At 63.7% G+C, this 22,568-nt stretch overlaps 1 protein-coding gene across 3 annotated transcripts in view; it reads left to right on the forward strand.

Moving 5' to 3' along the window:
- Positions 1 to 22,568, forward strand: part of ZFPM1 (zinc finger protein, FOG family member 1) — an 80,183-nt gene that overhangs the window by 25,967 nt on the left and 31,648 nt on the right. For 2 of the 3 annotated variants that reach the window (XM_054453683.2, XM_054453684.2), the window contains exons 2-3: positions 6,586 to 6,690; positions 9,592 to 9,714. In XM_054453683.2, coding sequence (XP_054309658.2) covers positions 6,586 to 6,690; positions 9,592 to 9,714 — 228 coding nt within the window. The remainder of the gene's footprint in view (positions 1 to 6,585; positions 6,691 to 9,591; positions 9,715 to 22,568) is intronic. The other variant, XM_054453685.2, reaches the window with a different exon arrangement.

A 22,568-nucleotide genomic window follows, 5' to 3' on the forward strand; every position in this document is an offset into this window, starting at 1 on the left:
AGGTCATGCTGCCCGCCGGCCAAGAGGTCAAGCTGTAGACTCGACTCGGGTCAGCTTGGGGGACCCCTCTGCGATGGCTCACCACAGCCCCCAGACCCGGCCTGGGCCCCAGTCACCCTGCGCTCCCATAGCGTGGCCTCCACAGAGCGAGCGGGCTGTCCCCGTCTCCTCTCTGTCCTCACCGTGGCCCGAGCCGCCCACTGCCCAGCTGGTGGGAAAGTCTGAATCTGTTGCTATTTTCTGTCTGTTATCAGGGCCTTATCTGGCCGCTGTGTGCCGCCAGAGGCCAGGGTCTCTCTCCTCGCAATGCTGTGACCCCCCCACCAGCTGCCCAGGGCCAACAAGACCAGGAGGCCAGCCCTGGGGGTCTTTCTCTTCTGCCTCCCGAGCCCCACCCCTCTCCCATCTCCCCGTCCCATCCTCTGCCCCGACCTGTGCCCCTCACTGCTCCCCTCCCTATCCCTCCCTCCCCCACGCAGCCCCCCCACAGCACTTCCTCCCCCAGCCCTGGCCTCACCCACTCACACCCCCCGCTGAAGGGGGAAGATGGGGCACGTCCCTGAAAAGTAGAAACAGTGACAGCAGCTGTGGTGACAACCCCACGTCTGCGCCCAGCGCCCGCTGCCAACACCTGGCTGAGTCCTGATGCCAGCCTTTGGCAAGACAGTTTCATCCCCTGAAACCAGGCTCAGGGAAAAGCTGCCTGCCCTGTGCCAGCCTCAGCTCCTACTGTTCCTTCCTCCTGGAGCACTTTTCCCTGGACCCGGTGCTGGCAACCTCTTCCTCTCCCCATCCAGATTGCCACCCACTTGCTACTTCCTCCAGGAAGCCTTCCTGGATGGCACCTCTGACTCTTTCCTGTGGTGCTCACACTGGCGTCTTCCACTTTCTGGGGGATGGGGCTGGTCACTGCAGGATCTCTGGCACCTCATGAGGGTGGGGCACGCCAAGGGCTCAGGAAGGGGAAAGGAGCCAGCGAAAGCGAAGGAGGAAGAAGTGAGTGCGTGAGGGGACAGATAAGTGAGGGAGCGGATGAAAGAGTGAAGGAAAGAGCCATGGTGCTGGTGGGGGAGGAGCGGGGCCGTGTGGCTGCCAGTGGCCACCTGCCCCACCAGCTGCTCACATGGGGCCTGGGCAGGCACCTGCACCTCCACTTCCTCCCCTCTAGACCGAGAATGAGAGGACTCCCAAGAGAGGCCAGCATAGGCACCTGTGTCCCCTGCAGGCACCCACTGGAGACTTAGGCTGGTCTCAAACTCTGAGCCAGGGCAGGGTGCTCCCTGGGCCGGGGCCCTGGTTTTCAGGAGGCTTGCCCAAGGCCACAGAGCCAAGGGCACCGCAGGGGCCTCCCCAGGGGCCTCAGACTCCTCATCCACAGCCCCCATCTGCACCCCACCTGGCATGGCCACCCTAGGGCCCACAGTCTGGGGGATGCCCCCCTCTCCTCAGCGACTGGCTCCGGCTTTCCGCAAGGCAGTCGTTCAAAGGAGCCCCCCAGCGCCTCGCCATCAAAGCCGGGAGGGGCCACCTTAATCGTCGGTGCGGGGACTTGGAAGGGAGCTGGGATCATCCCGCTGCACAGAGCCAGCTCTGTAATTCAGTTTTAAAGCATGAAAAAAGGGAGTTGATGAAATTCCGCTATCAGCGCCAAACCAATATGCAAAATATCTCACCCCCAATCAAATAGCTATTATGTTTTCATTTCCATTTCGGCGTCCGGCTTAATGAGCAGGAGACGGATGGGCGCGCGGGTGTCTGCTGGCTGTGATAACCAAGGGGCTCCGGGCACCGCAGGGGCCGAGCCCAGCGCTGCCCTGGCCACCGGTGACCGCCACCATGGCCCCTGGACACCTCCAGGCAGGTGCGGCCTTGGCCACTCACCTCTGCCAGGCCAGGCAATGGGGCTGACAGCACCCTCACTGCAGGTGGTCCCAGGGCGAGGGAGGCGTGGGATCCGTGTCTGGCTCAGGGAAGGGCTACGTGCTGGGTGCAGGTCTGAAACCCAGCCCCAAGTTCCTGCCCCACCACCCCCACCCCCACCACTGCTGCCTCCTCGTCGGGGGCCGTGGACAGGGCAGCTCACAAGTCGGCCTTGCTGGGCCTTGGTTTACTCACCTGTAAAGTGGGCATGGCTCGGCTTCCCGCTGTGGGTATTGGGATGTGGTTGGTGAGTGGGATTTCCACGATGGCTGCCCCCAAGGTCCTGCTTACCCTAATCCACTCCACCCTGCCACAGCCGTCACCAAGTCCCCGTACTGTTCTCGTACCCCCTCCTCCATGCACCCTGTCCCCCTGCACTTTCCTGACTGCCCCTACCTGCTGAGCTCTGTGTGGGCCGCCACCCTCTACACCCCAGGTTCCCCATCCGAAATGAAATTGGAAGACCACCTCGCTGGACTATGTGGGTGGGGGCGGTTAAGGGTGGGCATTTGTAAAGTGCTGAGCACCGCCCGTCCAGTCTTAACCATTCACACCCTCGCCCATTTCCCAAAACCTGTGCTAGCCACAGTTCATGTTCGCTGAGCACCTGCCCTGTGTTGGACTCTGAGGACGCGGGCAGGCTGCATGTTTCATCTCCTGAGGTGGGAGCTGCTGTGGCTTCCATCTGTAGACCAGAAAACTGAGCACAGAGAGTGGAGTGACTTGCTCGAGGTCACACAGCAAGGACGCAGCAGCTGTCAGCCTGCCTGGCCGTGGGTTGGCCTGCTCCAGCTGTTGGCATCACTGGGCAGAGAGCGGGTCCCCAAAGAGGCTAGGGGGAGTCTTTGCTAGCCCCGGGCATGGGGGGAAAGCAGCAGAGAGCATCCGTGGCTCACAGATGCCCCCAGCCAGTGGGGACCCAAGTGCTCTGTCGCCCACCTGGACAGTCCCCACAGACCCCAGGTGGGCCACAGACGGGACTGGTGCTGACTTAGGGGCTCGGTGGGTACCAGGCAGCTGCTCTCAGACACCGAGGCGGGCCCAGGGCAGCATCCGCCTCGACACATCCTATTTGTGAGCTGACAATTGTCTGCTGCATTATCAGAGCCGTTTTAATTGTGCTGGAACTGAAATTAGCCTGGCAGCCTCTTTCTCCACGCTCATCACCACGGCTTTGTGTGGAGCAGGCGCCTTTGTTCTTGTGTAAATAGGAGAACCCATCACCAGCCCAGCGCCTCCCTGGGTGTCTGAGGCCCACCTGGGTGGGGCGTGGAGAGCCAGCCCACCTTCCTGGGGCTGCAGCAGGTATGCACAGGGCTGTGTCTCTTGTGGACCCCAGCCCTAGTGCTCTGGTCCCTGAAGTCCCTGAAGGCAGGTGGCCTCAAGCCCATTTGCCAGAGCAGGTCACTGAGGCCCTGAGGCCCTACAGCTGCTCAGCAGGAGGAACCACAGCTCCTGGGCAGCCCCTCCCAGCTCCATGCCAGCCACGGAAAGCCCGGGCCTCTAGAAAGGGGAGGAGCCGGGCTGAGCTGATTGTTCCGCATGCTGCTGCCAAGTCAGGGACGGCCGAGCGCCTCCTGCCCTTCTGGATAGCACTGCCTGCTCAGGGCCGACCCCAGAGGTGGGGAGGGGAGGCCGCCACGGCTGCTTTTCTGCCCTGGCGTGTGCTGAGGGAGGGCACTCGGGTTGGGCCTCCTGTCCCAGGGGCAGGAGTTGGACCGGTCGGGGGTGGCCCAGCCCGCCCTGGAGCCTGCCCGTGTGGGCGCTTTAATGGGAGGCTGCAAGCCCTCGCCTGGGGCTGGCTCCTGTGTGGTCTGAGCCCAGCCACCTCCTGTAATTACAGCTCTGAGGTGCTCTGAGGAGGCCGGGACTCATGGGTCCCAGCTAGAGCCCCAAAGACTGCAGCTAGGAGAGTCCAGCCTGCCCCTCCTGTCCAGGACCCCCCATGGCTCCCCAGTGACACCTGCCCCTCCTGTCCAGGACCCCCCATGGCTCCCCGGTGGCCCCAGGATGAGGGTCCCCACCTCCCCGTGGCCTCTGAGGTCAGCACGGCCAGGACCCTGCCTGCCCTCAGCCTTGACTGCCAGCACACCCTGGACCCCGACCTCCCCTTCCTCCACCACCTCCATCCTCGCCCCAGGACCTTTGCACATGTGGCCCCTCTGCCAGAGCTGTCTTCTTAGGGGCTGGTCTCACAACAACCACTGTTCCCTCCGAGATCTGCTGGCGGCAGCCCCTACCCTCCCCGTGTTTTTCTGTCTTTCTCTCGTGGCCCCTTCCCTCACTGCACTTCTAGAACTTGCCATTGTTTTCGGTCGGGGCCCATCTGTTGTTCTCTGACTGTCCCCACAGTGGCCTGGACACCCGGGGCAGTGTTCAGCGGTCTGGTGCACCCCTGCATCCTGGAACGGCACCTGGCACCTGGCCCTCAGGTGTCAGCAGAAGGCAGAAAAGGCGTCTGCCCCTCCAGGAGCAGTTTGGTTTGATGGCATCAGCCAGCCACAGCCTGCTCATGATCAGAGACGGGGCTGGAGTCCAAACACGCAGAAAATCCACCTTCCCTCCTCCCTGCTGCGTGGAACGGCGGGGTCGGGGTCAGCCTTGGGCATCAGCCTGAAACTCAGTCACGGCATTTCTCATTCTCTCGCATCTTCGGGGGTCTCTCACATGAGGCAGCCTCTGAACCTGGCGTTGGACACTGGCGGGTGGCACGTTTGTTACTGGCTGGGCAGGTGTTTCAGGCGTCAGCGGGCTCCACCTCCCACCAGCGCGTCTCCCTCCCGTCGTCTGCCTTTCCCTGGAGAAACGGAGCAAAGCAGGGAGCATGAGGGGCTGCGAAGGAGGACGGCAGGGATTCGGAGAGAAGCTCTTGAAGCTGGGCACGTGTGGGCGCCTCGGTGTGTTTTTCTGGGGAGGAGGCACCAGGTTTCATCAGATTCCCAGAGGGGCCATGAGGCAAGACAAGCCAGGAACCACCGAGCCAGAGGCACAAACCCTGAACAGTTCTCCATCCGTGCAGCTTGCTTGCCTCCAGGGATGGGGAGCTCAGCCCTCAGGAGGTGGTTGTTCCAGCCTGCAACACTCAGGCTTTCCCTCTGGTGTCTTCTGTTCTGCCCCACCCCCACTCTGCCCCATCAGCTCCCCTGACACGTGAACTCACAGACACATGGTTTCCAGACTTTTCTTCTTCATGTTCTGCTGTGACCACAGGGCTTGGCGGCTGCGGGACCTGGGGTCTGGGCTCAGGAGGGCCACGGCCCCTCCCACTCCTGAGTGTGTCGGGAGGCTCTGCCCCCATCGTGCCTCACACAGGACAGTAGAAGGCTGGGCGGGTCAGGCCTTGTAGAGGATGGGGGCGGAGAGGGCAGTCCCAGCACACAGGCTGAGTCAGGGCCTGGGGACCCGGGGAGCAGTCAGGCAGGATATGGAGGGGCACCTCTGTCCTCTGTTCACACTGGACACCATCACTCATCACCAGCCCCGCCGGCGGATGTCAGCACGCACACCTGCACTCAGCGCCACTCCACAGCCACTGTGGGGTCCGGAGCAGCTGCTCCCGTGCTTGGGCCGCATGGCCTTGTCTCAGTCCTGCCTTGTCACCTGTAAGGTGGGCTCCTAGAGTTTCCCCACCCCGATGTGTGAGTCTCTGAGGGACCCAGGCCCTGAGGCACTCCACCCCCAGGTGCTGCAGACACCTGTGCCCTGCTCGGTTTGTTGTTCGCTCGACAAGTCTGTGAGCGCCTCCTTTGTGCGGGGCCTGTGCTGGGCGAGGGCGTCACCCCAGGGAGTTCCCAGACCGAGAGAATGAGTGTGAGGGAAGCACACGGGGACTGGGCCCCTGGGGGGGGGGCATTGGCAGGTGATGCCAGGCGGAGGCCGTGGCGACGGCGACCCTCGGGGCCTGGATGGACGCTGGGCCTACGGTACAGGGAGGGCCCGCTCGCTGCTCCACGGCTGCCAGAGCAGGTGGGGGCCTGTCCCCTGGTGCTGGGGGGAGCAGGTGGGAGAGAGACACAGGGTCCACGACTCTTCTCTGGCAAGAGTGGAATCCGTGGGCATGGTGGAGGCCAAGGGTCAGGGCAGGTAAGGGTAGGTGGAGGCCACCCTGCAGCTTTGGAATTGTTGCAGAGGGTGGGGGTTCGTCAAGGATCATCAGGTCTTTTTTTTTTTTTTTTTTTTTTTGAGACAGAGGTCTCGCTCTGTCACCCAGGCTGGAGTGCAGCAGTGCAATCGCGGCTCACTGCAGCCTCCAACTCCCAGGCTCAAGTGATCCTCCCACCTCAGCCCTCCTAATAGCTGGGACTACAGGTGTGCGCCACCACACCCAGCTAATTTTTGTATTTTGTATAGAGACAGGGTCTTGCCATGTTGCCCAGGCCGCTCTCAAACGCCTGGACTCAAGCAATCCTCACACCTCGGCCTCCCAAACTGCTGAGATCACAGGTGTGAGCCACCGTGCCCAAATGTCAAGTCTTGAGGGACCCAGAGGGAGCCCCCAGCTAACAGCCACCCGCCCTTTGACCTCAGGGTGAGGGATGACCCTCACCACTGCCCAGTTGCCAATTCCGCCTGGGCACCAGGGCTGTGCCTATGCCAGGAGGGGTCAGGAGGCAGGAGCTGTCCCCCCAGAGCTCCTCCTGAACCCCCTTCGTCTTGTGTCCACAGGTTCCCTCGGAGACATGGAGGCCGGAGAGGAGGTGCAGTTGGTGGGCGCCAGCCACATGGAGCAAAAGGCCACGGCGCCTGAAGCCCCAAGCCCTCCCAGCGCAGGTGAGTAAGACTGAGCCCTCTCACCGCGCCTCCAGCTGGGGCCTCCATTGCTTACCCGTACCATGCACTCGGAGCTCAGTGGTGTCTGAGAGGTGTGGGCCAACTATATGCAGGAGTCCAGGACAGGCGTCTTGCAGCCAGAGGCCTGTTGCCCGGAGGCCCTCAGTGAGGCTGGGGGGTCTCTAGGAAAGGGGAGATGTGCACACCTGCTGCATGTGCGGCCTGAAATCCAGCCCTCAGACAGATGAGCAGACCCAGGCCCAGATGGGGCAGGTCTGGCCCAGGGTTGGATGGGAATCCATGTCCCTCCCAGCCTCAGTAGACCCTCTGTGAAGTGGGGACCATGAGGCCCCCTCCCTGGGGCTTGTTGAGCTGTGGCCCCTGCTGGCATGCTGCTTGGGCTGAGTGCACAGTGGGTGCTGGGTGCAAGTGGGTGCTGGGTGCACAGTGGATGGCTGCTGGGTGCAAGTGGGTGCTGCGTGCACAGTGGATGCTGGGTGCATAGTGGATGGGTGCTGGGTGCACAGTGGGTGCTAGATGCACAGTGGATGGGTGCTGGGTACACAGTGGGTGCTAGGTGCACAGTGGGTGCTGGGTGCAAGTGGGTACTGGGTGCACAGTGGATGTTGGGTGCACAGCAGATGGGTCCTGGATGCACAGTGGATGCTGGGTGCACAGTGGGTACTGGGTGCAAGTGGGTGCTGGGTGCGCAGTGGACGCTGGGTGCACAGTGGATGCTGGGTGCAAGTGGCTGCTGGGTGCACAGTGGTGTCTCCTGCTAAGACACCACACCCCATTCACAGACCAGAGAAGTTTGGTGACTTGCCAGGGTCACTCAGCTCACAAGTGCCCTAGTGGGGGTCCCACCCAGGTCTGGGTTTAGCCTGATTTCCTCCACCCTCACAGGCACCTCCACATTCCCTGGGCCCTCCTGGTGGCCAATTCCATGGGGCAGGGCATTTCCCAAGCTGAAAAGAGGGCCTGCCCTCCCAGGAGAGAGTTAACCTGCCATAAGGAGGCCTGCTGGAGCCAGCTGTACCCCAGACACATCCAGAGACCCTGGGAGAAGGGGCCTCCCCGGGACAGAGGTGCCAGGAGAGGTCAGCATGCTCACCCCCATTTTCCAAGGTGCGAGAGAGACAGCAGCAGGTTGTGGGGTGGGCTCCGCCCAGCTCCCCCACACTCCACTTGCAGCCCCAGGCGCCAATCTCATACCCCCATGCCACGAAACCCTCTGCACACAGACTGTGAATTACCCCACTCCAATGTGGAGGAGATGTGGCCATACCCGGACCATTTGGGAGGATGCTAGGTGGGTGACATGAGCTGGGGTGGAGCAGAGATGGATGCGTGGGGCTGCCCCTGATGGGCGGAGGGATGCCAGGAGGCAGTGACAGCAGATCCAAAGGCTCCAAGGCCAACGGGGGCGGGGGAGAGGTCTCAGAGGGGTCTGCAGCCGAGGGGCTGGGGTGGAGATCCCAGGCAGACCTTGGTCCCTGGCTTGGGAGGGGGGGCTTCTCAGTGGGGACTCCCACCCCAGCATTTCCCAGTCTGAATGTCAGGGTCCCCGCTGGGTGGGCCACAGCCCCAGGAGCCCAGCAGGCCTCATCCCCCCATCTGCACATGCCCAGCCTGCTGCACCTGGGCCCCTTTTTCTGGCAGCAGGCCCCGGGGTCACCAGAGCCAGTGGGACTTGACTCCAGGGCTGGGGCCGCCATCTCCCCCAGCTCACCCAGAGACATCCTTGCCCCAGGACAGCCAGGCCGGGTGCAGGCGTCCAGCCCAGGGGCCCGCTGGCTGCCACTCCTCCCTGTCCTTGCCGCCATCACCATCCATCAGCACACACTGCTTGTGGTGCAGCCAGAGCTCTCCCTGGCCGGTCCCAGGGCCGGGCTCTTAACCCTCACGGAGCCTTAGTTCCTGCACATGTGAGCTGGGTGCCAGTCCCTCGGTGGCTGGGGGGAGAGGGCACATGTGGACTCCGAGGCCCTTGGCTGTCACCACCGCCAGCCTTAGTGCCTCACACAGGTGCCGCCAGCAAGCTGCAGGGCGCCCTGATGGAGGGGCTGCAGCAAAGGGCAAGTGGAGGTGGACTTTGACCCGGGCCGGCTTCCCGGGGAGCCAGGCTCCTTATCTGATCTAGGAGCCAGGGCCGCATGGGGGCGGGGGTGGGGCCCGGGAAGGAGCTGGAAAAAACAGCCAGGGCTGCACCTGGCACAGGCCGTAGTGATAGCGTGGCGATGGGTGCGATAAGACAGCAGCGCAGGAGCTGTGTCTGCCGCTTGGCGGGTCCAGCGAGGCTCCCTTGCAGTGGCTGGAGCTCAGATGCCAGCCACTTTGATTTATAGCCAAAAATAATAGGACTTTTATACTGTGTGATTGACTTATTTGATGTTAATCACAGCCCTTATCGTGGGTATTAATAATCTGTGGACACGTGACGTCATGGGGTGGGGGGGCTTTATGGGATCGCATCGATCGGGGCCGAGGTGGTTATCAGACCAGCTGGGAATGCAAACATGCCCTTTGGGCTGGAATCGGTGCAGGGCCTGATGGAGGGGCCCCCAGCTGCCAGCAGAGGGGACCGGGGAGCTGGCTTCTGCGCATGTGCCTGCTGGCCGGGGCAGGCCGGTTGGCCATCCTGTGCCCTAATTATCAACAGCAGCTGGAATAACAATTATCATTGAAACAATTAATGAGGGATGAGGGGTTTTAAAAGACCAAGAGGAAAACTTGGATGTCTGTCCCACCCCAGTGAGAGCAAGCCAGGACATGGGGGTGGCTCTGGGCCCGAGCTCCCCAACCCGGCGCCCAGCGCCTCAGCATCATTCCCAGCTACAGGGAGGGGCAGCTCAGTGCCTGGTGCTCAGCAGGGATGTGACGGTGTTTTCCTCTCTGCAGATATTAACTCACCCCCACCGCTGCTGCCCCCCACATCCCCAGGAGGCCCCAAGGAGCTGGAAGGACAGGAACCAGAACCCAGGCCCACGGAGGAAGAGCCGGGCAGTCCCTGGAGCGGGCCAGGTAACCACGCGGGTGGTGGCGGCGGCAGCATCGCCTCCCGGGCAGCCTGGCCCGGCCCCTGGGAGCAGGGCCACGTGGATGCTGGGGCAGGTGTGTAGGTTGCTGGAGACCCACCAGGCCCAAGCCTGTGCCTAGTCCAAAGCTCAGCCAACCTGTGCAGCTGGTGGTATCGCTGGAGCCTGGCACCCTCGCGCCAATCCCGGGCCTCACGTGGTGTACAAGGAAGCGCTGGGGGGTTCCCTGGATCAGAGCGTGGTCTGGGCCGCAGAAGAGGAGCCAGAGTGGTGGCTGGGAAAGAATCCTCAGAGGTGGGAAAGGCAGGGAGGTGGGAACAGCAGGCTGCATTCTGAGCTGCCTGGGCCCGTGGCCTTCCCAGCTGGGCCGAGATTCAGAGCTGTGCTGAGGTGCCCAGGCAGGCGGTCAGGCCTGAAGGGCAGGAGAGGACCCTACCCCACTCCAGAGTGGCTGCAGCCTGTGGGGACGGAGTCCGATCCACATACCCTGCGGGGCCTGGGCCACAGGGTGTGTCCTAGAGGGTGGTTTGGTGACTCTGCTCCGTGATTTGCAGCTGGAGTTCTGACCCCAGAAGTCCCACGAACGTGTTCTCCCTGTGGCCCCTTCGGGGACTGTGAATTCCATTCATTTATGAATGCAGGAAACACTGGCAGTCAGGTTGTTTCTGTCATTCCTAATAAATCCCGCGGCCCGAGGAACCGGAGTAGCGTCTGGGGTGGCTTCCCAGAGCTGCCCGGCCGAGGCCGTCAGCTGGTGGGTGAGGGAGGGAGGGGGCCCAGCAGAGGCGGAGGGAGGGTTGCAAGGTCCCCCGTGGAGGAGAGACAGCGTGGGGAGGGGCAGGTTCTCGAACCAGGTGCAGCAAGCATTTATTATTATTATTATTTTTTTGAGACGGAGTCTTGCTCTGTTGCCCAGGCTGGAGTGCAGTGGTGCGATCTCGGCTAACTGCAAGCTCCACCTCCCGGGTTCACGCCATTCTGTCTCAGCCTCCCGAGTAGCTGGGACTACAGGCGCCTGCCACCACTGTCCGGCTAATTTTTTGTATTTTTAGTAGAGATGGGGTTTCACCATGTTAGCCAGGATGGTCTCGATCTCCTGACCTCGTGATCCGCCCGCCTTGGCCTCCCAAAGTGCTGGGATTACGGGCGTGAACCACCGTACCCGGCAGCAAGCATTTATTGAGTGCCTGCTGTGTGCCAGGCATATAGCCGGGAGCAGATGGCTGTTGCAGAGCGCGCAAGCAGCCGTAATGACACCAGCAGGGCCCCGTCTGTGGAGAGAAGACGCGTGGTGAGGCGCTCGCCGTGCTGGGAAGCAAGGAAGGCTTCGCTGAGGCAGAGGAACCCCATTCCTTCCCGGGGGCCAAGATGGAAAGGGGTCAGCGAGGTCCCAGCAGCACGGCGAGAGTGCACGATGGGTCCGCGTGCCCGCCGGTGCAAGTAGGCAGCCGCTTGTTTAACGCTGCCCCTTCCCACAACAGGGCACCACAGAGAGAGGGGTGGGCCTGGGCAGCCGCAGCCAGGAGGATGACCCGGCCCCATGGGGAAGCTGAGTCACACTTGCATGGGCTGTGGAGCTGCCCAAGGCAATGCTGGGGCCTCGTGGCCACCGGTCCTCACGGGCTCCCCCTGCTGCCCCCTAGGAAGGGGGACCGGGCATCCAGCACAGCAGACGATGTGGCTTACCCACCGAGGACCCAAAGATGGTGGAGGTCCCAGGCGCCGTGGCAGAAACTTGCTGGCTGCGTGCCTTCTCCTCAGGGACACCAGTTGGGGAGCAGGCCCAGGACACACCTGTCAGGGGTTGGACAGGCACTGGTGCCTTCAGGGGTCCCGGTCAGGCGCTGGTGCCTTCGGGGGTCCCGGTCAGGCGCTGGTGCCTTCGGGGGTCCCGGTCAGGCGCTGGTGCCTCAGGCCTTCGCCGCAGAGTCAGCATGACAGGGAGGCCTTTTCACGTTCAGGGCAGCGCTATGGGGTCGGGAGGGGCTGCCCTGACTGCCTCAGTGTCCCCAGCTATAGAATAGGGCAGCAGGGAGGGTGCCCACAGGCCCCCCTTGGGCCCACAGAGCTCCCACACTCTATCAGCAGAGACCACCCACACAGTGGCAGGGACCATTGTGTACCTGTGGGACCCAGTTGGCCACTGGGCAGACAGGGGGTGCTGGGCAGTCCTCACAGCAGCCCCAAGAGGGGCCGAGATGGTGACCCAAGTCTCTGGAGGAGGAGACCCAGCCCAGGGATGCAGGACGCGTCCACCGTCATGCGGCTGGGAGGTGGTGGAGCTAGGTTTGGGCCTGGAGTTCACAGACACTGGTTTGATCGCCACCCCACAGGTCCCTGTCCACCCCTGCTGTGTTGAGAGGGGTTAGATCATCCTCCTGTTCTCCAGACGGAGGAGGCCCTGGGGGATGGAGCCTGGCGCCGGGAAGGGCTGGGCCCCTGAGGCCGGCCGTGGTTTGGGGCTGGGGCGCACCCCCGAGCTTCCTGTGCTGTGTGCATCCTCAGGACCGGGCGGTGCCCTATCGGCTCCCACAGATATGAATTTCTGTGCAGTGGGCGGTGATGGGCTGATACGCGGCCGCCGGCCAACCGCTGCAGTGGCCACGGCCTATCAGACCCACACAGGCCGAGCTATCACCCGCGGGGAAGCCAGAGAGGCTCTGTGGGCTGTTATCTCTCGGGGCGGCCCGTGCGTCGATGGCCAGCAGGGTCAGTGGCCCCAAGGGCAGTGCCCAGCCAGGTGACTGGTCCAGTGGCCGGGGCACAATAGGGGATTAGCCACATTTGCCCTGCTCCTCCTGAGCGTCTCTCCCTTCTGTCTCCAGACGCTCTCTCTGATGCTCCGTCTTGTGTGAGTGCCTCTCTCTCTCCCCTCTCCCTCCTCGCCTTCTCCCTCTCTCCCTTCCTCTCTCCCTCTCTCTTTGCCGTTCTCCTTCTCTCTTCTTCCCTCCCTGCTTCTCTTTCTCTCTCTCTCTCTGTCTCTCTCCATGCCTCGCTCCTTCACCCCTGTCTCTGCCCCTTTCTCTCCCAATTTCTGTTTCATGGTCTCTGGCCCACAGCTGCTCCCCAGCCCACCCAATCCCAAGGGTGGGAAACAGTGCAGGCCCCAGCCCCTCTGAACCTGGCCTGGGGCCCTGTTCTTGAGGCGGCCTGGGAGGCGCCATCCTCCTTTCCTATCTGGGGTGGAGGGAGCACCAGCTTGGACCAAGGGGCACTCAGCACCCTGTGGCTTTGGGGAAGTGACTGGGCCCTGAGCCTGTTTCCCATCTGTCCTGCATGTGGATGGGACCCGGTCATGCTGCAGAGCCGGGAGCCCAGGGCCCTCATCTGCTGGCTGGACCCGGGCTCACTGGTGTCCTGGGAAACCGCTCAACCCCAACCCCAGTTAGACCCATTACCCAGGGAAAGCGACTGGGACTTGTGGACATCCAGAAGGTGGACAGTGTTAGCCAGGCAGAGAGGCCCTGCCTTGGTGCCTCCCCCAACAGCTCCACCATGGGTCCAGCCAGGCTGCCCTGTCCCTGGTGGTCAGGGACTCCCTGGAGGCACCCATGTAACACCAGGCAGAGAGGAGGCCTCCCAGCCCCTCTCCTCCTCCCAAGGGACACCCAAGAGGCCCTCAACACCCACTGCAAAGATAAGTGAGGTCCTGGGCGCACAAGGACTTTGTAAGCACCGGAGAGCTGTCCCGGGGAGCAGAGAGCTGTGCCAGGGTGTGGGGAGCTGTCCCGGGGTATGGAGAGCTGTCCCCGGGTGCGGAGAGCTGTCCCAGGGTGCGGGGAGCTGTACCAGGGTGCGGGGAGCTGTCCCGGGGTGCGGAGAGCTGTCCTGGGGTGCGGAGAGCTGTCCCGGGGTGCGGGGAGCTGTCCCGGGGTGCGGGGAGCTGTCCCGGGTTGGGGAGAGCTGTCCCGGGGTGGGGAGAGCTGTCCCGGGGTGTGGGGAGCTGTCCCGGGGTGTGGAGAGCTGTCCCGGGGTGTGGAGAGCTGTCCCGGGGTTCGGAGAGCTGTCCCAGGGTGTGGGGAGCTGTCCCAGGATGCGGGGAGCTGTCCCGGGGTGCGGGGAGCTGTCCCGGGTTGGGGAGAGCTGTCCCGGGGTGGGGAGAGCTGTCCCGGCACGCACATGGCCATTGTCTTGACTTCCTGTGATCTCCTGGCCCTGTTACTGCCCCCACCCCAGCCCTTCCTGGCCCTACCTGATACCTGGTGGTCCCAGAGCCCTAAAAAGAGATCAGGGAGGCACTCAGTGGGTGCTGGTTTTTGTTTTCAAAAGTTCTGAGCTGTGTCTGCTGCGAGCGGCTTTGCTCTCGAGCGCCACGGCTTCAAATGAGGGCACCTTGAGCTGTTCTGAGACGGGAGCACAAGCCCTACAGTCCAGCCTCACTGAGTGACAGCAGGCAGGCCGCCTGACCTCTCCAGACCTCAGTTTCCACGTCTGTAAAATGGACGTAAGGATAGCCACAGCCTCAGGAAGCCTCTATGAGGAGGGAGGCTGCGGAGTGTGTAGCGCAGAGCGTGGCTGGAGCCACTTCCCAGACCTCGGCTGCAGGCCTTGAGCTTGTCGGCTGCCCTGGGGCAGCCTGGGTTCTCTCGCATTGGGGTGTGCAGGCAGGTTCTACGGGGAGAAGCCGCCATCTGCAACCTGGAACTCCCCTTTCCACGGCCAAGAGGCGGCCAAGCAGGGGCCGGAAGCAGCCACCTTGTGCTCCCGTCGGTGGCGGTCACCATGGCCTCGTGGCAGGAGAAGCTCACCCCCCACAAAACCCCGTTACCCACCCAGCACCAGGGAGGCTTCCAGGTAGGAGCCGGAAGGGACCCACCAGTGGGGTCGTTGCAGTGCGGCCTCGCTGTCCAAAGCAGGACGGCCCGTCGGGGTGAGAGGCCTCAGGCAGAGCCTCCCATCACAGGGACCGATCACAACACACCAAACCCTGCCATCACCACCCACACCAAACCCAGGAAGCGAGGGGGAAGCAGGGAGGGGGCTGATTCCAGGAGGGGGTGTCCACGGGCCTCCAGGGCCAGTCGGAGCCCTGCAGTAGGGAGCGGGGGGTGCAGTAGAGGACACAGCCCTGCATGGGTAGGAGGCCGCAGGGCCTGAGTGGGGGGGCAAGGTGGGTGTGGACGGGCAGGAGTGCGGCCTGGTCACTGGGCCTGTGGCCTTGGACTCCAGTGAGGCAGCAGGAGGGGCTGGCAGGAGGAGAGAAGGGCCGGGGTCTGAGCGCGATCCCAGAAGTGGCCACAGAGAAGAGACCTCGGGTGGAGGCAGAGCTGGGGCCACCAGGGCCTGGACTCCCTCTTCCTCCCTGGAGCCACCAGCCCGGATGCAAAGGGAAGGATGGGCGGCAGGAGGCGGAGAGCTCCTATTTTATCTTTGAAATGACCTTGTTTGCCGGAGGGGCGGCTGCTTAAGATTCTGCTATGCAAATGGCTAAGCCATAATCTATAATCCCTGCACGCGCTCGGGAGCAGCTCGGCCGTGGCGCATCCTGCAGGCCTGTCCCATCGTGAGATGTGGGGCTGAGTCCTGGGCATCCCACTCCTGCCTCGGAAAATGGAGGCGCTCGGACATGCCAGCCCCACTAGGACTTGGAGGGGTGGAGCCGGGGTCCCATTCGACTCCCTGGGGTCCTGGGCTGACCCGTTTCACGGGCCCTGTGTGGTCATCTGCCCGGAGAGTAATTGTGCAGGCTGGGCCACAAGGAAACAGGTGCAGGGAGAGGCCGGAGAGCGTGGAGGCTGGACCCTGGAGTGTGGAGTCCCCTCCCCATGGAACAGGCCTCCCCCCTCCCTCTGTGAGGCAGAACTGAGGGGAACTGGGCTCGGAGGAAAGCTTCTCGCCCAGGGCTGCCTGAGGCACCAAGGAGGCCTCACTTGTCCGTCCTTCCTCTGGCCCCATACCTGCCTACCTGTCCCAGTGCAGAGGAGGTGCCTGGTCTGCAGGGTGGGCAGAGAGTGAGTCGCTCCCAGCTCTGCCTGTGTCTGTCTGGGAGGCAGCATGGTGCAGGCACCGAGGATGGGAAGGACGGCCTGAGACCTGACGCTAAGGGCAGGACCGTGCCAAGGGTGCCATGCTAGCTGGGGAGCGAGGAGGCGGCCTCAGAGGCCCACAGGACTTGCCCACCACTGTGTGTGTGTGAAGTAACATGAGGGCAGCTGGGGCTCTATGGGCCCCGGACAGAAGGTGAGAGGCCAGGAGCCCACTTGGGGGCCAGGGTGGTGAGGTCCCCTTCACTGGGAAGCGTCTCGGGGCCTAGAGCTTTTTCCTGGTAACCAAATGTATGAAACAAAATGCACCTGGGCCATGGGGAGGGGGGCATGCTAAGGCAAGAGGAGCACAGGGGTCCGCCTGTGAGATGGGAGCTGGGGTGGTCTAGGGCAGAGTGTGGCTGCACTGCACATGGGCTCTGGGGCAGGCTCCCAGCAGTGACTCCTGCAGCTCCCGCCTGAGCCTGGGCTCCATGTGACCCCACTGCCATCCTTGGGCAGGGCAAGATGCTCCATCCGAGACCTCTGGAGCCGAGGGAGGAGGCTTCCGGAGGGCACCCAGCAGTGGTATCCACTGCCCTTGGGGGTCAGGGAGAATTTTCCCGGTGAGCTTAGCACACATCCCCTGCCTGGCCTCCTGGAAGTGTTTTCCATGAGGAGGGACCAGCCTGGGCAGAGGTGAGAGGCCCAGGATGTGACAGCGGCGGGGCTGACTTTATCCTGAGAGCACAGGGCTGGGGGTTCCAGGCTAGAGCCTGGCCTTGGAGACAGGCTGGATTGGAGAGGGAGGGCAGAGTGGGCTGGGTTGGTGCTTGGGGACCTGACCCAGGTGCACCACCGAGGCTCAGCCCTGGCCTGTGCGGTTCCCGGGCAAGCAATCCCCGTGAAGCCCAGACCCCGCCCCACCCCACTGACTCCAGGGGCAAAGTGGGGCCTGGGAAGCTGGGCCTTTGGTGGAGGAGAGGCCTGGGGTACCCTGGGGCTGAGACTGAACAGGGGGGCTCCCCTGGACCCTGAAGCCCCCACCTGGGGGCTTCAGGCTGTAGAACAAAAGTCCCCACCTGCTCTGGCCCAGGGTGGGCTACAGGGGAGAGAAAGCAACAGAGAGGGGGCTTAGGGTGGGGACGGGGACCCTCCCCCACACACTGCCAGGCGTCAGAGCACACCAGCACTGGTCATGTACATGGGGCTTGAGGAGATCGCCTCTCACTGGGCGTTTCCTGTGAGGGGCGCTCTTGACTCCTGGTATACAGGGCCTCTCACATCCGGCAGCCAGTCCTGCAGGTGAGGTCTGAGTTGGGTCCCACTCTACAGTTAGGGAAACGGGGGCTCGGCGAGGTGAGGTGGCTTGGCCACAGTGGTCCAACCCTGAGTGGACATGGGGCTGGGACTTGGGCAGTGCTGCCTGTGGGTGGGGGGCTGCCAGGCCTGCCCCTGCCCAGGAGCCACACACACCTGCTTCTGGCTTGCTCCACCCCTAAGTGCCTCAGGACCTGGAGCTCTCCCAGGACTACTATGGACAAGGTGAATTCCAGCTGATCACACAAGTCATGCCTTTTCCATCCCCACTCCGTCCTGGGCTCTGGTGGCAGAGATGGGAAGGCTGGCCATGTCCCCAGGGCACTGCTGGCCAGTAGAAGGGACGCCCGAGTGTCAGGCTGGGTGTGGGAGATGGGAGGGGCGGCAGCTGGACGGCCCCAGCCCCAGCCCCACGCCGAGGTGTGACGGACACAGTAGAGTGGGGTTGGTTGTGTGCAAGGAGCTGGCTCAGGCTGAGGTTCAAGTGGTCAGTGGTGGCTGGAGCATTAGGGCCCAGGCGGGGATGGGGTTCAGAGGGGTCAGGGCGGGGGCTCAGTGCCTGGGACTGCAAGGAGCTGCCTCGGTTTTCTTGGCTGTAAAATGGGTATCCTGAAGGGTTTGGTAGGGGGTGTTCGTCCAGATGCCGTGCCGTGAGCGATCTGGTCCAGCATCCCGGCGCTGGGAGCAGGCAGCTGCTGTGAGGCAGGAGGAGGGCTCTGTCCGCTATTTCCTGCCTGAGGCCCACGAAGGGTCCCCCGCCCCAGGGTCCCGACAGGGCCCGCCCGAGGCTGGGAATCCTCACCCGAGTGTGTGAGGGCGTCGGGCTGGTTATCTGGGCCGAGCTCCCTCTGACTAATCTCGCCGGCCGAGCGTCTACGCAAACCTCAAGGCCTGCTATCGGGTGGAGGCTGAGGCGGGGGCCCGGCCTGATGGACAGCGGGGAGATGGGCCGATAGGCGACTGGCTCCCTCCCTACCCGGTGTGCGTGGGTGGGAAATCATTCCAGCTATTCTGCCTTATCAGCGGCCCGGCGCTGCCCCCGATAGCACTATTAGTCTTAGATTAACGGCGGAGGAGGGGGCCCTGGCGGATGGCAGGGGTCAGCCTGGGGTCAGCTCCGGGGACCAGACCCAGTGCTGGGTCAGGAGCCACCTCCTCTGGCTGTCCTAGGGAACAGGGGCCCACCTGGGGGGTCCCCAGAGGGAGCCTCAGACCCCGCCCCACTTCACAGCTGGGCAGAGGGGGCCCTGGGGAGCCCGAGCCAGAACCTGAGGAGGGGCTGTGTCTCGCAGCCACACCCCTTCCCCAGAGGTTTGCTGAGCACTTTGGGGCCAGGCACATATCAGGTGCTGGATAGACAGGGATGGGCCTGCCCTGGACATGTGTGATGGAGGGGACACGGGCCCTGGAACCAGAAAGAACATGGGTGTCCTGCCCGGGAGCGGTTAAGAGAAGGAGGTGGCATGTTCATTCAACCAGTGTGTGTATGAGGGACGTGCTCAGGCCAGCACAGCCCAGGCCCTCCAGGATCTGCTCTCTGGTGAGGGAGACACCTCAAATCATGACAAGGTAGGAACCCCACATGTCCGAGGGGCAGGTAGAGCCGGCCTCGCTGAGCTGACATTTGAGTCCCAAATGAGTGAGGGGCGTCTGGAAACGGTGTCCCAAGCTGAGGGCACAGTCCCTGAGCCGGGGGCACCCTGCTGATCTGGAGTGAGTGCAGGGGTAAGGCAGCAGCCAGCTCAGAGCCTGAGGCCCCATCACGTTGGGCTGCGGCTGTGGAGGCTAGTTATCTTGGAAACTGAGTTCAGAGGTCGCAGGCTCTGGCCAGCATGACCCTGGGTGGTTGGTGTGGACACCTTGGCTGCCCCTGGCCCTGAGCTTTCCCATGACACCCTTCCCTCCCCTCTCCCAAGCACTGGACCCAGGGCTGGGTGGCAGCTGCAGCCGGGTCCTGCCTGCACTACCAGACCCCAGGCCTGCCTCTCCACGCAAGGCCCTGTGGGCGGAGCCCCTGGACAGGGTTGAGGTTGGGGCCAGAGCCATCTGCAGCCCCTGAGGCCTGGCTGACCTCCCGCACCTACCCCGGCCCTGGCCATACAGAAGCCGCCTCCTGAACCTGGCCCTGACTTCAGCCTCCACCCCAGGAAAGTCACCTGGGCCTCGACGTCCCAAAACCACAGGCAGAGCCGGCACTCACTCACTCCCTTGTACTTCCATTTATTGAGCGCCAACTGTGTGCCAGCCCTGTGATAGACAGGGGGACGCAGTGTGAGCAAAACAGACCCTGACGCAGCCTCCAGAGCAGCCGCCGAGGAGGAGAGAGCAGTTGCGGGGGCCACGCAGCGGGCCGTAGACACAGGCCGGTGCAGAGGAAGCCGGGTGCAGAGGCCTGGGGTGGGGCCGGCCCAGCTGACTTTGGGAGCAGCAAAGGGGCCAAGGGGCAGGCAGGACCGGGCACGTGGACAGGGCGGAGCCTGGTGCCTAGCAGGCTGGACACGGAGCAGGTCTGCGCACAGTGTGGGGGACCCCACCTGGGTGGCCCCTGAATCCCGCTGGCTGGGTGGAGGACGGCTCCGGGGCAGACGGAGGGAGATCCGGGAAAGGGCTTGGCTGAAGTGGGCAGTGTCCCCATTCACAGATGGGAAACTGAGGCCAGGAGAGGTCAGGTAGCCACCCCACCCCCATGCTGGGGAGGGGCTGAGTGGGCACAGAGCCCACAGGCCTGCCTCCCAGGGAAGGGCCCAGGCCCACCCATCCAGCCTCTCCGGGCCCAGCCCCCAGGGTCCCGTGGGCTCCCCGGGCCCCGCCTCGGCCCCATGCCAGCAGAGGGTGAGCAGAGAGTGGATGCCCCATGAGGAGTGCAGGCGGAGCCCTGGGTCTCCAGCCGTCCCGGTGGTTGGGGGGCGGGGGCCGGGCCTGGCTGCCTGCCGTGCTGCCCGCTGGCCTCACCACCTTCTGGGAGAGGCTATCTGTGGCCAGGGCAGCCTATCTCGGCCGCAGGCGCTAATCAAGCTGGCTTCCTCCTCCGCCCTCCCACCCAGCTTCCTGCCCCGGCCATCCCCCATCACCAGCCCCCACCCAGGACCCGCCGTTGCCCTACCGGCCCCTCCCAGACATCTCAGGGGCAGGTCCACCAGTGTCACCTGGACGAGCCCCTGGAGCCCGGGCTGCTGCCCAGAAGCTTCCCTCCTTGCCCCTCCTGGGCCTGCCACATGGCCGGGGACACAGCCAGCTCCCCGCCTGAGCTGGTGGCCTCCTCAGGAAGATGGCCACAAGGCACTCTTGGGAGGACCCTTGGGACAGTGGGCAGGCGCTGGGCAGGCCACAAGCATGTCGCTGGCAGCTGCTGCCCCAGCTGCCCTTGTTCCCACCACTACACCCGTGTCACCACCAGCGTGGGCACCGTGACTGTCACTAGCACAGGAACAGTGCTATTAGAGAGTGCTGCTGCTGGCCTGGCCACTGTCACCTTGCTGGTGCTGTCGCTGTCACTCTGGGTCATGCTGTCACCTTGCTAGGACTGTTGCTGCCAGCAGTACTGGCACCAACCCTCCCGCTGGCACAACGGCACAGCTGGCTTCCAGGTATCACCTCTCTCACCGCAGACCTGGGGCCTGTTGTGCCCTGTTCTGGGCTCAGGGTCCTCATCTGTGAGACGTAGACAGGACAGTTCAGGCTGCCTGGGGCTGCTGGGGCAGGGCAGGGCCCACAGTTTCTCTTTCCCAGCACATCTGCATGGTCAGCTTCGATCTTGGCCACCCTGGGCTGAGCTGGGTCCTGGGAACAGTGCTGGGTCCCTAGACGGCACCTCGGTGTCCTCACCTGACCGACAGGTACAGCTGGCCCTCCCTGTGGGGGTTCAGCCTCGGCTGGGGACATGTCAGGGTCTCTAAGGCTGGCCCCTCCCCACACTGGCCTGACTTCTCCACCTCCTCCTGCCCAGGAGGGAAACCGAGACACCACTGCTGGTGATGGAGATAGCGGTCATGGATGTGGGGCCCTCCCGCAGGTGCTGGTGATAATGGAGATAGCGGGCGTGGGTGCAGGGCCTCCTGCCAGTGCTGGTGATGATGGAGGTAGCGGGCGTGGGTGTGGGGGCCCTCCCGCAGGTGCTGGTGAAGATGGAGGTAGTGGGCGTGGGTGCCGGGCCCTCCCGCAGGTGCTGGTGAAGATGGAGGTAGTGGGCGTGGGTGCCGGGCCCTCCCGCAGGTGCTGGTGATGATGGAGGTAGCGGGCGTGGGTGCCGGGCCCTCCCGCAGGTGCTGGTGATGATGGAGGTAGCGGGCGTGGGTGCCGGGCCCTCCCGCAGGTGCTGGTGATGATGGAGGTAGCGGGCGTGGGTGCCGGGCCCTCCCGCAGGTGCTGGTGATGATGGAGGTAGCGGGCGTGGGTGTGGGGGCCCTCCCGCAGGTGCTGGTGAAGATGGAGGTAGCGGGCGTGGGTGCCGGGCCCTCCCGCAGGTGCTGGTGATGATGGAGGTAGCGGGCGTGGGTGCCGGGCCCTCCCGCAGGTGCTGGTGATGATGGAGGTAGCGGGCGTGGGTGTGGGGGCCCTCCCGCAGGTGCTGGTGAAGATGGAGGTAGCGGGCGTGGGTGCCGGGCCCTCCTGCCACTGCTGTTTGCCATGGGATCAACCCCAGCCAGGGAGGGGGCTCCTGGGCCGATGAGCAAACTGAGGCCCAGTGAGTTCATGTGGCTCGTCCGAGGTGGAGACCAGGCCGGTGAGCCCTGACCTCCTGACCCCAGCACTGCAAATGCCCCAACCCATAGTTTAACATTCCTAGCAGCTCCTCCACCCACCCCCCTATTTATTTATTTATTTATTTATTTATCTCTCCTCCTTCTCTGCGTGTAACTTTTTATTTCCTCACTGCGCTTTTCCATTACAGCGGCCGTGGACGCAGCTGATAAGATCGGTCCCCGGAGATGGGACAAAGGGGCCGCCATCGGCTCGAGGGCTGGTCATATCCTGCCCGAAAGGGCCGAGCAGGGCCTGAGATGCGGCAAGATGCTATCTGGGGGTTTATTGTGTCTCGTGAGGGTGCCTCCCACCCCAGCCCCCCGCCCTCTCCCACCCTGCCCAGGGGCCCGGGCGCCGGGCACTCAGGACCCACCTCTGCCCCATAGGCCTGACGCCTCTGTGCACGCCCCTCCATGTCTCCCAACCCCGTCCCTGTGCCCTGTGGGCCGCCTGCGGCCATGGAGACTCCCCGCCCCAGCCGAGGGTCCCCACCTCGCAGGTTGGAGCCACCCGGTCCTGGCTGCCCCAGCGCCACCAGCTGCTGCCTCCCTTGACTCAGCAGTTGGCTCCTGGGAATTTATCCCAGAAAAATCATCCCAGCATGGGCGGGCTCAGGACAGCATGTCAAAGATGGCAAGCCATTTTTTTTTTTAATTTTTGCTGTCTTGCCACGTTTCTTCCAGAGAAGGAGGATGGTTCTAAGGGCAGCGGAGGCCACGTGGATGCCCATTTGTGGGTCTCTCTGTACACACGGTGGCCGGACGGCAGATCCGGGGCTGCCCTCAGAGCGCTCACCACCCCCACCCGCCTTTAG

The sequence above is a fragment of the Pongo pygmaeus genome, chromosome 18 (genome assembly GCF_028885625.2).
Source record: "Pongo pygmaeus isolate AG05252 chromosome 18, NHGRI_mPonPyg2-v2.0_pri, whole genome shotgun sequence".
Taxonomy (NCBI): domain Eukaryota; kingdom Metazoa; phylum Chordata; class Mammalia; order Primates; family Hominidae; genus Pongo; species Pongo pygmaeus.